This window comes from Tachypleus tridentatus, chromosome 11, assembly GCF_004210375.1.
Source record: "Tachypleus tridentatus isolate NWPU-2018 chromosome 11, ASM421037v1, whole genome shotgun sequence".
Taxonomy (NCBI): Eukaryota; Metazoa; Arthropoda; class Merostomata; order Xiphosura; family Limulidae; genus Tachypleus; species Tachypleus tridentatus.
Window position 1 is genome coordinate 42,485,065 of NC_134835.1, and position 17,656 is coordinate 42,502,720.

General features: G+C 30.7%; 1 protein-coding gene across 1 annotated transcript in view; it reads right to left on the minus strand.

Annotated features, from left to right (window-relative positions):
* Dus1 (Dihydrouridine synthase 1) overlaps positions 1-17,656 on the minus strand; it is a 47,223-nt gene that overhangs the window by 16,750 nt on the left and 12,817 nt on the right. Inside the window, exons 4-7 of the mRNA XM_076467033.1 lie at positions 16,622-16,704; positions 11,071-11,174; positions 9,602-9,746; positions 6,635-6,737 (exon numbers count right to left, since the gene is read on the minus strand). Coding sequence (XP_076323148.1) covers positions 6,635-6,737; positions 9,602-9,746; positions 11,071-11,174; positions 16,622-16,704 — 435 coding nt within the window. The remainder of the gene's footprint in view (positions 1-6,634; positions 6,738-9,601; positions 9,747-11,070; positions 11,175-16,621; positions 16,705-17,656) is intronic.

Here is a 17,656-nt window from a genome sequence, read left to right on the forward strand (position 1 = left end):
CTGAACCTTTTAACTTTGACATTGCTTTGATCCCTGAAGTGGTTACTTGTTAAACCAAGTTAATTATTAATTTACTATAAATTAGAGTAAATCAATAGTAGTCCAATTTGTTATCAATTGGTGAACTATTCATGGCAAACAGAGTTTTGAAATTATTGTAACAGGAAAAATGTGTCAAGTAACAATAATATAACCATTTAATATTGTAGGGACTCAGTCTAATCTGACCAATAGATGCAAAAAGAACCAGTATATGCTCTACCAGCATTCATTAAGAAATGAGCAAACAGACATCTTTAAAACAAGCTGTAAAAAACAACATTTCATTAAAAGAAAAATGTACTGATATGTTTTTATTATTACTTGATAATAATAAAAAATATTGAGCTTCCTTATATAGCTCAATATGTTTTATAAATGCAACAAAAGAGAATAATAATAATAACATATAAAATGCAGATCAACCTACGTTAATAAAAGACACTGGTCTTATTCGATATTTCAAGTCCCCATGGCTGACACAGCCTAACCCAATAACAGTCAACCACAATTTGTGGCATGTAAGGACTGGTAACTATGAAGTTTGTACAAGAATGCAAAGATATATTGAACAGTAAGTGTAAATAATTTGTAATACCTATATTACAAATAAAAAAAGTGTTGAAAATATTAGTGATAACATAAAAAAACAAATATAATTACATTAAACATTTCTTAAATGTTTCTGAATCTTCTCTAGCTTATTGGAGATGGAATTCAGAAGATTCCAAAATGTTTATAAATGCTTCACATAACTTCATGTTCTTCTTTATCATTAAAGTACATTTTCCAAAAACTTAATCAATTACTAATGTAAGATGAATTTTTTTTTTTAATATTTGATTCTTTCCTACCAATATCTAAGTTTCCACACTTACCAAGCAATAACATTTTAATTTTACAGAGTATAGACTACACTTACAGCAAAATTATGTTATTAAGTTGCTTCTTTTAAAATAACCTTTGTATACAAAACTTGCAAGGTTTTACATCCAAAAAAACAGTTCATGGTTAAGTGCTTTACGCTTAATAAGGCTAAAGAACAACCTACAAAGTTCCACCTGATATACAAAAACATGTAACAATCTTTGTTCAAAGATTTCTCAAGCCACTACTGTTTAATAACATCCATAAATATGCTGTTAGTTTGTTGTTTTTGTCAAAACTAAAACATTATATATTTTGTTGAGAATTTCACAGATGAAAATTAGGTTATAGCATGAGGACAGACTAAAAAGTTCAAAGAAACTTAAAACTACTGTTTCACTACACTAGTTGTGGATCTTACCAACAACCTACTAAATGTACTCTTGTTTATTATTAAACACATTTTCATTCATAAGATCTTTAAACTTAAAACTGTGCACATTTTGCTCAAGAAAGCCTTCAAATGTAATTATAATACAGATACTTTAGATATATCTGATGAACATTAAGCCTATTATAAAAAAGTAAATATCCGGTAAGATTTATTAATAATTCTTTATCGTTTATGATAATCGTTAAATATGATTTAAAAGAAAAATTATTGAAGCTTTCTTATCAAAACATAGAAACTCTTTGAGAACAATTATTATAAAAATATTTTGGTAACATCTTATATATTAAGGACTGATGGTGTAAAACACACAACTCTTTTTCTAGAACTCTTATATATCATATTATGTGATATAAATTATTTTACAGGTGTAAATTTTGAAGATCAAATTTAAATGTGTAGCTCTACATTGTTTGCACTATCTTCAAATCACAATCCAATCTCTAACAGCACCATGGGTTATGACACATTAAAAATTCAAAGAATACTAAGCACAAAATTATATAAAAAACAAAACACACCAGCATAACAATGTATGAAATATCATGTACATAAGAATTAACAAAACATATAAAAAAAAAAAAAGAGATGGAGAAAACTCTTCTCAGCATCTTATAATTTCAGGTTCAAAACACCCCAGAAGGTTCAAGGTTCATAAAGGTACTAACTCGAATTAAAAAAATAATAGCTTCTTAACATAGTTGAGTTCATATCACATTTTTGTTACTGAGAATGTGTTTCTCTATGTTTAAATATATCTGTCAATCCTCTTGTATTGGTGAAAGAATCTGAATTCTGCAATATTTTTTGATTGACTGAAATTAATTTTGTGTTTTGTTGTGTAAACATGTAACACTAAATTAGATTTTTCATCTTCCTTCCAAAAGTAACCTTGATGTTCATTTAATCTAAAAAGAGATTCTTTTATTTGGCAATTATAGTTGGTTGGTTTGGTGTTTTATGGTGCAGCAAAACTAAGCTATCTGCACCAAATATCTGGTAAAAAGTTAATATTAAAGTAAAATTATCAAAATTTATAAAAGAAAATGAAGATAAAACAAGACAAAAGTTAATTTTTGAGTTATAAAGATAAACAGATTAAATGCAATTTTTACATCTAGTCTACAGCGGTAAGAGAAAAACTACAGTAATACAAGTTGTAAAGAACTTTCTGTAGCATAATTATAATTATCATAACTTGCCACAATGACTGATGGGTAAGTTCAAAAATCAGCATTAGTCACCTGAAGTTGGCCTTTCTAATCTTGATGTTGAGTTATTTGATGTTATGGCTACTTTCAGAAAGTAAAGTAATACAAATCTTAGAAGACTTGTAGCAAAATGTTAATTATTATAACTTGCCAGGATGACTAATGGGTAGTTCAAACGAGCAGCATTAGGCACCTAAAGTTGGTCTTTCCAGTCCTGGTTTTGAGTTATTTGACATTACAGCCATTTTCTAATTTCAATTCAAATCAGATGTACTTTGATTCTTAAAAGGGAATCACAAAAAAAGTCTAATTTATAAGTTAAAAACTTAAACAGCATTAAAAAGATTAATGGCCATTAAAAAACTAAAAACATTTCTAAGGTGGACCATGTCACCAAAGCCAATAATACTGTCTAACGTTCAGATAAACCTTGGGACAAAATATGTTTAAAATGGTGCTGTTGTTGAGAGCGGTAACAATGGCAAGACAGTGAAATGTGGCTTATTGTGACCCGAGTGTTACACAGACAACACATTGTTGCATCAGTCCCAGATAAAAGAAACCTTTGAGTTAAAAACTGTGACTAATGCATGGTCTAGTTAGGATAACTTTCTCTTTCTGATACTTAAGGGAGCAACACAGTCAAAGTTCAATAGACAGTTTTATTTTGAAAGCTTGTTTTTGCATTGCTCACTCCAAGTCAACAGCCAACTGGCATGAAGCTGAGCCTTGAATACAGGTCCACAGTCCATGTATGGAACAGGCACAGCAGTGATAGTGCATAAGCACACATATTTAGCTACAGTGTTTGCGAGCTTGTTCCCACGAAAACTAATGTGGCCTGGTATCCAGAAAAATGGACAGTAGATGTCAAAGAGAAATGGGCTAGTTGGTTTTGAATATTGGTGAGAAAAGTGAGAACTAATGAGAAGTGGTTACAGGGCCAGTAGAGAACTAAGTGAGTCAGCATATATAGTGCAATTGGAGTATTGCTTAGCTTCTATGTGATCCAGGGCAAAAGAAATGGTGTACAGTTCAGCAGTGAACACAGAAGCTGAAAAGGTATTCTGCACACAACCACCAAACCACAACAAACAATGGTCTCACTTCAATTGAATAAGAGCATGATATATCTTTAGAATAGAACATCAAACTGTTCAGTCTCTCTCAAACTTACAGAAAAATGGTCACTTCCTCATGGGTTATTGTCAACCCTCCATGAAAAGTGGGAGAATAGTGAAGGGAAGCAAAATGAGAGATCAATAACAGTAAAGGACTGACTGGGTGCATGAAAATAAGTACAATAACCAGTAGGGAAAAGAGAAAGGTTGTGATTGGAGAACATATGCTCTACAGAGTGACCCCTCCCATAAATATCAGCACTTCCCCCAGAGGGTATGATGTCCATTAAAGAACCCCAGGAATAAAAAGGGAGACAGCAACTGTTCAATGAGAACATCAAGGGCTGATTGATCATAGGTCTCTCCAGGCAACAGGTAGAGAGAACAAACAGTGATGGTGTGAACTAAGGAAACACTGATGGCTACAGCCTCCAAAATTGTGTCGAGTGGCAAAGACAGGGTGGGCTGATCAATTAACAGTGCCACCCCTCCATGCACCTGTCCATCACACAGCCTGTCATTTCTGTACAACAAAAACTACTAAAAGGTGACTGTATCAGCAGGTTTAGGAAATGTTTCCTGTAATGAAAGACATACAGGATGGTAAAAAGCAATCAATACTTTGATGTCATCCAGATTAGAACAGAAACCTTGACAGTTCCATTGTATCAAAGCTGCCATTTTTATTTATGTGTAGGCTAAGTGGGTGAAGAGCCCTTCTGTTTATGACCACGTCTTCTTTCTTTATTGTCTTTATTTGAGGGAGGTCTGTTGATCTCTGTGGATCCTGCCCTGGATCAACTGGGCAGATCTTAGTTAGAAGAGGATTGTAGCAACCGAGGACGTGAACAAATGATTGTTTTGCATCTTAGAGTGGGAGAAGATGTACCCAAGGAAATGCCCATAACCAAAACCAAAAAAAGTGAATCTTGGAATTTGCTGGAAGGTATGTTTGGGACAGAGATGGGTGTTAACATTGATTCCTCAACTTTTTTTAACCATAGAGGTCAAAAGATTTTTCATTTGGTTTGAGAATGATCCTTTTGGATGCACAGAGAGATCCATCTGCATTCCCACTGTAGTAGTGGAATGGAGTGCAGCATCATACATCTGAGATGAAGTGGTGGACAGCAACTTTTGAGCCACAAGAGGGAAAATGGGAGACATCTGCACTACAGGTCTTTCTGAAGGAGAATGTGGTATAAAAAAATGAGGTAGATGTGTTACAGGTGTTGAAGATTGCTGCTCAGAATCCTCAAGACATGTCCATTTACCTATGGACTGTTATTTCACTATTTTATTTAAGCTTTTATTTGGAGGATCCATAATATAAAAAAGAATTTTTTAGTGACCACTGACTCCACCTACCATGGAGCCCTATAAGGGGATGCATGACAATGCCAAACAAGGACACTGCAGCAACATCAGGGTTTTGTGAGCACTATGCCTACATATCAGCATCAGGTACATTGTCCACAACACCTGTTGCAAACATCCATCACTGGTACTTGGTTGAACGTAGCCCACATACACCAGCTAATTGACTCTGCCCATCTACAGGAATTCAAGGCCAAATTGGTACGTTAGGGCTGGACCCCTCAACCACCAGGATCCTCTCCTCCCCTTCACAGGTCACCACACACAGCAAACACGTGGATGGATGTTTAGATCCCAGAGGAGGTAAACTGAAAGAACATGATCCTTCCTTGGGAGATCCCCTCACCACATACAGGAATCCACACTGAGGGGTGACAATTATAAATATAATTATAAGAACAAAAAATGGAATAAATACCCTGTCTGTGACAAATTTCTGTCTTCTCTTTCTTCAATTTTTTTTAATTATTTACTGTTTCACCTATGGGCATAATTTTGTTCCATTGTAAAACAGCATCTATTCTGTTTCTTATCAAAGGTAGTATGGATTGTTAGGTCCAGATTATCTCTTAATCTACTTGCAGTTATTTGGTTCATTTTGTTATTATGCTTTTTATTGCTTAACAACTGATCTGTTCAACAAAATTAGTGTTTTGCAATTGGTTAAAATTTAACACTCTCAACACAGGCTTAGTTGATTTGATTGACTCTGTGACCTCTTTGCACTCATTTAAAGGTCTTAACATATTTAAATGCTATTAACTTATAATACAGTATGTATATCTTCATGAAATCTGGCAGTTTGTCACATATAAAAATTCATATTTTTAGTCAACTAAAATAAAGATTTGTCCACAGATACATACATTGAGTATTTGTTTTGGATAGCCTGTGTACAAAGTCATTTTCATGTTAAAATTAAAAATATTTTTCTTTATCTCAAAAATCTCAAATCTCCTAAGTACATTTCAAATGTTTGTCTTTAGTAAAACTTTATATTTTATCTGTTATTTTTCTCTATGCTATTTCTATACAAGGTCAGTCAAACCACCAGAATATTAAAAAAAATCTAAATAAATCTAAAACTTCCTATTTTTCTTTCTAGAATGACTTCAAATTTTAACATCAAACTTCATTTATCCTAATTAGCTTTAAACTCATAGTAAACAACTATTTATAATCAAATTTTATTATCTAGTTACTCTCTGAGCTTTGACTGACTACTATCCACACCATTATAAATTGTTAATCACTCACAGAATACGTAGCTCTTACTACACGAGCAACTCTGAGCTGTTCACTTGTGTGCCTCAGAAGTCATTTTTTTTATATTAGTATTTATTTTACCTAATCTAATCTTAATTAACCGAAAAATATCCCTATTTTTAAATTTTAGTTACTTTTATAATAATAAATAAAGAATAAATTATACAAAAGATTTATATATAATAGAGCATAAATGGATTGTCACAAAAATTTCTTTAAGAAATGAAATATAAATCACTACAGTATAAGTAGTCTTTGCTGCAAGTTCAATGGAACAGAGATCTGATGTTCAATAAACTTACCTCATATTTCTTTTTCATCTTTGTAGCAACTGTAAAAAAAGATTCTAAAGAATTGGCTTTAGCTAAATCATCTCGAAGGTTTTCATTTTCAGGTAAAACTAGACTGAAACAAAAAAATTTTGAAGCTAAAAAAAATTCCTTACATGATATTCAATTGCAATTCATTATATAAAAAACATACATTACTGAAATGAAAACAACAATGAAAATTACAGACTTCAACTTCTTTTACAAAATATAACCATTGATAGTTAATACTTTTAGCTTGTGATTTTTTTTTTTTTTTTACAAGTTATGGTTTTTTCCATCAAAAGGTAAAAAAATGTGGATGATTCTGCAAGGCTTTTTTTAACCCACAGTATTAGTTCATTACCAATTAATCATAAAAGAACAAGTTATATTCCAAAGTATGTTCTTCATAACTATCCAGTATATCAATACATGAAGCATAAAATAACATTAAGAATGACTAGGAGTCAATAACATAACTGATAAAAATTATATACACCAGAAATGCAACCCATTATTCAACTTTTATGCACAAAAAATACACCTTCGACAAATTCAGCATATTCAAAACAATATTTTAAGAATCACATTTATAAAGCACTTATAAAAATGAAATATGTTTGTTCTGTTATTAAACATAACATTATACAATAGACTAATTATGTTATATCAACCATGAATATAAAAAAACAATTTTTAACATTATAAGCCTTCAGAATTACTGCTAAGCATCCTAGATGTATGAATAAAATATCAAAATATATATTCGATAAATAAACATTTTCATTGTTTTCTTTTGTATATGTAACATTAACTGATATTCATCTTATTATGAATTTTTAATGTACACAAGATGTTCCCTGGTAAATTATTTTAGGATGGTTTGGAAATGAAAGTTTGTTTTTTTCTCCAGCACATGTATGTTTAACTTGCACAGTATTAAGTGTCACATTAACACTTTTGAAGTGGATAATAAAACTATTTGCTAATATAGTTTAGAAACATTTATAATTATATAAATATTTGTCAAGTCTACACAAATTAGTTGTTATTTCATTAAATATGAGCAGAAACTAAAATATTTACTTTTGACTGATCAAAGCATAAACACTAAAGTCACAAACATAATGTTTAATCTGCCTTTGACATAGCCTGATATCAAGTTTACAGTTTACATAATAAGTTTTCATCTTTTAAGCTCTTTTCTAGAATTTGTCTGCAGTTTTATTACAACAATGAACACAGTCTTCTAAATATAGATAAATCACTACATAAAACAGTATACTAAAATTATATAATGTGATTTAAAAAATATAAAAATGTAAAGTATTTTCAATTTCTTATTTTAGATATATTTATTATACAACAGAATCAAATACTAGTTGAAAAAGTACTTTTTTTTGTCCAATTGTTGTCAGCAAGTTCACTAAACTTTGAATCAGAAGTTCAATTCAAGTGTATCTTTACACTTAAATTTGACATAAAGAAGGTTATGTTTCTTACTTCTTTAGGATACTTTCAAGCTAACTGGGAAAAGAGTATCTTCCTATAAATCTTGAATGTTTTCACTCTGACATCATATTTGCATCACAAAGGTTGTTAGAATGACTAAATTTGAATTTAGAATAGGATGAAAGAGTTCTTTAGTAATCTAAACTATTTATGCGTCATATTTTTGCTTTGTTACAAAATAAATGGAACAAAACATTTGTCATGATATAAAAGACCATTTAGCACAGATATTATTAATCAGTTTATTTTGTGAATGAATCTCTTACGATTGTTTAGTTTTTGGTTTTTTTTATTATAAGACAGTTAAAAGCAGATGTTTATTGGCAGTTGTGCTTGTAACTAACTGATGTCAAGAATATAGCGAGCACACACACTGGTAATCAATATATTAATAGTACAAGATGATTGGGAAACAGCAGACAGACAAAAACAATAGCAGAAGAGAATAAAGTCACTGCAAAGAAAACTCTGCCAGGGAGTCAACTTCAGTAGAGGTGATATATTTAATGATTAACAAAGGGTTAATGTTTAATATGTTAGAGTAAAATTAAAAGTAGGAAAAGAGATAATACTTTATTTCATCAAAGCATGGTTATAAAGTAACTGTACGTGTGTTTTCTTACAGCAAAGCCATGTTGGGCTATCTGCTGAACCCACCAAGGGGAATCAAACCCCTGATTTTAACATTGTAAATCCACAGACATACCACTGTATCAGCTGGGGACTATACAGTAATTGAATCAGCCTGAATGACAAAAGGAACAGAGGACATTTTGAAGAAGACTAAACAATTACTGGAAGAGCAGTATACGATTGTGGCAACTCACCCCACAATTGTAAGTGAATTATACATAAAATACTAGCAAGATATTAATAGATAAAGTTAGTACTGCTGACAACTAAAATTCTATCAAATTGGTGTAAATGGACTTCTGAGAACAGGAAGAGAACTATATAGTGTTTATGATATGCCTATAATCTCCATAACATAAAAAAGTTGTATATATGTTTAACTAGTTTTAAACATATACATTGTTTTGAAAACAAAGAGTGCTGTTTGTTGATTTTATAATTACTGCCAACAAGCCAGAGGCACCCACCATAGAAGAATCCTATGCCTAACAACAACACAGTATATATTTGTACTATAAAGAAATATATCACTGTACAGTAGGAAAGGGTTAAATGGTTAATAAGCATGTACTTTAAAAACGAATATACTATCTTTAGTGTTCAAAACTCGAGAAAGATCATAAGGTGGAATAATGTTTTTTGAAAGTCTACTTTTACTTAAAGTACAGTGCAAGTTATCATTCAGAATAAGTGAGAAAATAAAAGAATAAAAGGTGTTACATCTTTCTATCATCTTTGTTGTCAGTTTTACAAACAGTTTTTAGTATTAATCCTAAAATTAAAATGTTATCCTCACAACTTATGTAAACCCACCTATGATGAAATAATTTAAAGAGGTGGCCACGGACGTAAGACAATGAACATGGATATTTCTTGACAAATTCCAAGTACTCAAGACCCATCTTCCAAGCAGGTGGACTGATTCCATGGAAAAGAGCAGGATTGTGTAAATTTCCCTCTGTGAAATAGAAAGACTTTTGTGTAATTTTTGAAAAGGAATGATTTAATTTATATTCCTAAAATATCCTTAACAGCACTGCTATGCTTATTTTCATCACAGCTTTCTAAACAGTTGTAGGCTTAAGTATTTAAAACAACAATTGAAAATCATGTGTCTAAACTATCAGCTTAAAGCTTTAACAAAATATGATTATTTCAAACTCGTTTATCAATCATAACTTGAAAGTTACTTAATATAAAGGGATTGAAAACAAACTAAATTTTAATAATGTATGGTAAGCATTTACACAAGCTAACTAAAATATGAGAAACTTGTAGCTGTGCATAAGCATTATTAGAGTTAATCAGTTTTAACTTCATACAAAAGCCACATGTACTTCTGTAAATCATCCTATAAACAAATGTTACATTGAAGTTATATTAATTTTTTTACAGTACACAAAGTACCAAGGTTTTTATTAAAAATGCAGAGTGTGATTAAAAACCTTTACTGATTCCTATTTTTCAGCACTTAGTAAACATTACAAGCACTTATATCACAACAAAGACCCACTTCACTGTTAAAACTTTAGAACAACGTTATATGATCTAACATAAGTTTTCTACAGTTATCACTTTGTTTCCTGCACCAAATCAATCCACTCTTTCCTATAATTTCATGTAAACATTAAAGTGCTTTTATAAAACTGTGGAAAATATCATTTATGTGTGCACTGTTTAAATGTTTTTCCATTCAAATAAATCAAAGTAATCCTTTTAATTCACATTTTAATTTAGATCAATAAATATGATCTGCAAGTTGTTTATGGAAACAAATAATTTAGTATTTGGTCATGTCAGTGATGTACACTTTTAAACCCATATTTTCTTAATTTTAGGATGCCACAGTAAGTTTTGTTTCCAGTATAAAGAAATCAAATATTTATGTTACTGTACCCAATCATAATGAAAGTCTACATGTTAAATAATTCTGTATTTATAAAATTCCTTTCATATATGCTAATCAACAACAGAACAGGAAAGTCTCTTAATAAAAACACAAAAACAGTTGGTTGTTTTTACATTATCAAAACTTACCTTTTGAACCTGGAACCACATATAATCACTTAAAGACTGTTAAAGTAAAACATTCAACTATTCAAACATGTTTAATCAAGAAAATAGTTTTTAAAGTTTTTACTAAACTGATTATATAACTATTTTAGTCATATTAAGGTCATTAAAAGATGAAAGAATTAATAATTTGATAATTTTGGTTTTAACATTTAGAAAATAGATATATTTGATTTCAAATGTTTGTATTACAAAAATGAGTATCTTACCTGCAATCATGACACCATCCACACCAGTTTCTTCAAAGCATCTTTGAATATCATCAAAATATTGTATATTTCCATTTGCAAACACAGGGATACTAACATTCTTTCTGAAAAACAAAGATAACATTTTGTTTTTATAATAAATTTTCAGCTGTAGTTATGCAGGTTAAGAACAATATTATTGGTTTAAGGTTAGCATCTTTTATATATATACACACACACAGAATAGTTTAGTACTCTGAAAAGTTTCTGGTTATATCTGCTCTCTAGGTAGACAGTTCACATATGCATTAATTTCAGAAGTTATGGTAATCCTATCATATAACCATGTTATTTTCATGTACAATTGAAGCCAACAGATTCTTATTCAAAATCACAATAACAAAACGATGGTCATTACTGTAATACAAGCCACTACCCAAGGTTTTATTGGAACAATTCAGCAGCTGAATCAAAGAAAAAAGGGCCATGCCTTCGTGTGACAAAATAGTGCAGGAATGTGTCTTTGGCACACTTTCAAATCAAAGCTCTAGTGGAATATCCCACAATCATAGATCATTACTATATATTTAGAGGGAGATTTAACCCTAACTCATACTAACTTACACAAACCTCTGTACCACTCCTCTGTTTCAGCATGACACACATCTCAAAGAAAAGAGGACTTAGAAACTTATCCAAAAGTAAAGGCTCTAAGGATGACATGCTACATTAGCCAGATGTAATGATTAACACAAGTTTATGACTACTCATTCCCATTAGTATTAATCAAGTGTAGAATAACTATACAAAAAAACAAAATTTAAACAAATTCTTCACGTATCTGAATAAATATATTTCAGTTTATTCTCAGAGGAGGATAAAATCTGGTAATATTTTCACAGCCACATTTTCAATTTCCTTACCTCGTGGCTTTAGAAAGTGTGAACTTTAACTTTAAAAGACAAATTAAGCACCCAACTAACATACTCATGATTTTCATCAATCACATCCTCAGGTGACACACAAGATCATCATCCTTGTACATGGGATAAATCAAAGAGGATTCTATAATGCACAGGAGTCCAACATGAAAGTAGACTAAACAAAACCCATATGTTAAAACATGTACAAGTCTAATACAATGAAAAACTACAGTAGTAAAATACAATATAAAAAAAAACTGAATATTATACAAAATAATACTGACTATAACAGAAACTGAGAATTATACACAGTTAGGTAAAACATAAATAAATTCCAAATACAATGGTATTAAACTTAACATAATGAAAAACAAAATAAATGGGATAATTAATTTAAAATAAATAAAACAAAAAACAAAAAAATGAAATTTGTGAAAAAATAAAACAAAGTAAGCACAGTGAACTAAAATAAGTCTCAGAAATGGTAGTGTCTACATCACCTCTTATTTTCTTTGCAGATGTGGCCAAACCTTTTACTTTCAATGTTTCCAATGATACACTCCAACCTCTGCACTATGAAAAAGTATGAAGCATCTTTTATCTTACATTTCAGAGAACCACAATGTGTTTCAGAGAGTGGCCACCACATTTCTATGGCTTGTAATGATAGTACATTATCTTGCACTTATAAACATATACAATGGCAGATACTATGTTCAACAGTAATGCATTTCCCAGTTTGTGAAGTTCATGTTCCACATTGCTGCACAGCAGGTAGTCTTTATGCTATATATGACTTAGGATTTCTTCATTTGTTCTTTTTTGATGTCCTTCCAGATACAGAAGTATAATTATCTATGCTTCATTAGTACCATCATTGCAATAACTTTGACCATTGCAAGATGTTCAGAAATTAAACATTTAACAAAAAGGACTGCCTCCCTTTGGTTGGAAACATAATCCACTAATATTTGCTGGCTACTATCAAAGATAATCATCAGATATAAAACACTTGTTTAGTGTAGTTTTATTAATTTATTTATTTTAGGTTTGTAATTCACTGATGTCGAGGCTATGGAGATTTCTAGAAGGCCTAAGTGACAGATATATAAATAGTTATGACCAGAGAATAAGAATAAAGTCACCAGAAAATGAAGTTCAGTCAGAGAAATGCAGAAAACATAGAGTTAACCATTGCAGGAGTGAAAGGCATAACAGTTAATATTTTAGAGTGAAGCCAGCAATTTGAAAGAGGTAGGGAGAATAATTAATTTCGTCAAAGGATATTCTAAACTAACTGAACTTGCCTGTATGGACTTCAACAAAAAGACAGGTGATTATTAGAAGTTCAAGATACAACTGTGGTAACTCACAAGACAGTGTAAGTGAATTATACATAGATACTATAGTAACAGAAATATCAAAAAATAGTGTGGCTTGTCAACTGAATTCTAGAGCAATTGAATTGGCCTAAGTGGACATTTGACAAGAAGAACAGAATCAGAAAGTGTTTAAGATACAACCATGTCCTCCACAGTGTAAAGAACTTTTGTACATCCATTTATTTTTTGTTTTGAATTTGCAAAGCTACACAAGGTTATCTGCACTAGCAATCCCTAATTTAGCAGTGAAAAACTAGAGGGAAAGCAGTTAATCATCACCATTCGCTACCAACTCTTTAGCTACTCTTTTACAAATTAATAGTAGAATTGACCATCACCTTGTAAGATCCCCATAACTAAAAAAGCAAGAATGTTTGGTGGAAAAGGGATTCAAACCTGTGACTCTTGGATTGCAAGTCAAGTGATCTAACCACCTGGCTAAACTCACATACATTTAACTTCTTTTCAATATACATATATTATTTTAAAAACAAGGAGTGCATGCTGTTTCTTTATTGTCAAATTTATTGCCAACAAGCCACAGACACCTACTATAGAAGAATCCTCAGCCCAACACACAAGTGTAGTTAATAAAAGCTTATTATTATAAAGTTAATTAACCATTTCTGTAAACTTCCTACCATATAAGTTGTAACAGTTCATGTCTAACAAATACTAAAACTACAAGCAGTTCCTTCTTTGTAATAAAGTATTGACATTTAATAACTAGTATACAACTTTCATGTTCCACACCATTCTTACATCTGTAACATTACCATTACAATTCTATTACCATTGTTTTCAGTATTTCAAACAAAGCATAATTTTAATATTAGAATGCTTTTTCATATTTTCCATTTAAAATGAGTATTAGTCTTAGTCAAAACAGAAGGTGGTATAAATATCTCAAAGAATTAGTCACAAACCAATGATAGGGCAATAAAAAGCCTAAAAATGTGTGATCACCCTACTTCGTTTCAGGCTAGGATACATTCTTGACCACTGCAATTTTTTTGCAGAATCAGTAGGCAGTGCTTATGAGATTGAAAAAAATGGTTTCATGGTTTCTTTTTCAAGTCTACATCCCTGATAAATGAGAATATCTTCCATTGCTGCACTCTATCAGCCTCTCAAAAGTAACAGATGTGTTACACAGGCTAAATGGCACAATGCATAACTCATACAATCCTTCTCTCCACCTGAGTTTACTATTATGTGGAAGCCAAATCTGCAGTACTGAGACAAAAGTTGCTTTCCAATACATTCAGAAATATGTCCATTCACATCAAAGGAAGTGCATCCACATACATTACAGAATTTACCCAAAAGAAGTCATATAAAACCTTCATTATTCATTCTTTCTTCCAAGCAATAACTGGTTGAGACAATCAAGTACTCTCCTATGGTTGTATTATTCCATTCTTCAACACCTACTCAACTTCAATATTGACAACATTTGTTTTTCAAATTCTAGACAGTGGTTGTCCTATTGAGCATGTTTCACCAAGGTCTGTATAATGCATTATTGTTGTCCTACCCATTCAGTCAACTGGTCCAGCAAACACACTAGAAAGCTCAGTGAGCAATACACAGCACAATCATAAACCAGTGACTTCAAAATGCAGGAAGCCATGTGTTTACTTTTAGTTTCAATATAACTACAACTGCAGCAAACATGCACAGATGATTTGTATCAGTTCTACCTCTATTATTGTTTTTAATACAATTTTAACTTGAACTTAAATAGCTGAATGCCCACAGTTATAGGCCAGCACCAATTCTCAAAGAGATACATATTCAAGCAAATACAACATGGTCTTATTGAGCAGCCAATTAGTTTTAAAATATTTTGTGTCTTAATGACAATTACTTTAAGAACATGCATATATGAGTCCAGGCTAGTGCAAGCATAAACATATATCACAACTAGGACAAAGAAATATATATAAGCTGCATCAAAACAAACACTAAGCTGAAATTTAATGTGCAAAGCTGACAAGAAAAATCATATTAAATTAACAGCCAAAAACATTTCACATGGTTTTCCCTGCACAATTTATGCTGTGTAACAGATTTACCATTATATGTTTATTTTGATATCTACATGTGTTTTAGCTTGATGCATGTGATGCATATTGTTGGATGTGTATTGCACAAGTCCCACCTGTTATCTATGTTTGTAGAAGATTCTTGAGAGTATGAATCAACAATATTTATTTTACAAAAAATACTAGCATGTTCAAACATTGTTCAACATTCTAGAATCTCATGTGATTAGTATAAAAGCAGCTAGCTAAGAGACACAAAAGAATATTGTTGGTGAGCTACAGACAGTAAACTAAAAGCTTTGGAAGCTATAATTGCAATTAATGCTTGTCAACCAGAAAACTACATATATTTGACTAGGAACATTTATACATTTCAAATATTACAAACCATTCAATTTCAGTGAATTAACGTCAAATGTTAGCATTTCTATAAGGACATTAAATACCTTCATCAATAAAAGTTAGCCGTACAAGACCAACCAAGCTAGTTAGCTTAAGCAAGATGTGACACTATCAACTCAGGATTAATTTGCTCGTTGTGGACCTGAATCATCGATAAAATATTTAGTTCTAGATCAGATACAAGATTCAATATTGTTTGTAAAACTCTTGTACATAAACCATCATTTGTAATAACTAATAGTAATAACTGTTATTATAAATTGCATTGTATTTTGTTTGTATTTTAAAATACATTTGTATTAAAAAAGAAAATTGTGTGTATCAATCTTGTTGGCAAATATCATAAACTTGATACATATTAACATTTAATTAACTTCTACATTCAAATTAAAATTTTTGGCTACTTGAAATCTCAATATATAATATACATAACATAATAAACTGGAGATTCATCTGGGATTAATTATGTTTATAATATGTACCAACTGAAACAGACAGAACAAAGAGCTGCTTGATGTGAAAAAGACTTAGTTATTTCTTGATGTATTTGAGCTTAGTTTCATGTAATCTGATGTCATTCTTGAAGTAATATAAACAGTAAAGTCACAACAGCATCTCATCATAATGGATTTAAAAAAAAAAAAAAAGATAATTGCATCACTAAATTATTGTTATAATGAAATTTAAATTACTGTAATCTTTATGTATCAAAGATCTTTACCCTATTTACTTTTAACATTTAAAAAAAAGAAAAAAAAGATCTATACTGAAAAACCACTGTTGAGAATGATGGATTGTGAATTATATGAATACTTACTTCACAGCTTTGATGTGTTCCCAACTAGCTAGCCCTGTCAATGGCCCTTTCTGTTCCTTAGTTCTTCCATGAATTGTCAGCAACTATGGTACAAAGTCATATCACTCATTTCATGTTTCTTTGGTACTGGAATATTACATAACTCTACATTAAGTTCATTACAATAAAACAGTTAATTAACAAAGAAACGTGTTCACCCACAATCACATTATCTCAAATAATCATATAACATTTATGGTGGGGTTCACTAAAAGAAATCCTATAATTTCTAAAACATATACTCTTGTACTGAAAATCTTCCATCAGTATATGAGAATATCTCAATATTCATACAAATATAAAAATAAGTAAGTTATCAACAAAATTGATTGGAACCATACAAACTGCACCAATAGTATTTAAACAACTGCATTAAAATAAGGGTTAGTGTAATGAAAAACACATCTTGAGGTATTTATATTAAAAGTTGTTTTTAAGATTACAATTTAAAAGCTACATTTGGGACCTGATCAAGTTTTTATTAAAAATATATACAAAATATTTAATCTGCTTTTAACAATTCAACTATCATTGCATTATTTTAAGATTAATAAATAACTTGTGGATGTTTTGAAACACACAAACAAAATCAGTTGAAATATTACAGACTGACCTGCATAAAACTTCCTAAATTCATTATACGTAATAATAATGTATTAAAAAGTTTCATTTTCTCACAGTTATTAAAATCAAGTAATCTGTGTTACAACAAACATTGGTAAACTAGGCCTAAATGAGTTATCACACACAAGTTAACAGTAAGTATATCACTGAACTCATTACTCCCCATGTTTTGCATTATCCAAATTATTATTTGCTTCTGTTGTATAAAAAATACTCTGATGTGTTTTACTCTACACACTTGTCTTTATGCTGTTCACTAAAACTGAGTCCACTTTTTGTATGATATTGAATAACTGAAAGTTTTCACTTATTACAACACTCAGTGTCAAGTAATGACAAAACTGAATGAAATCACTCATTTTCTAGTAAACT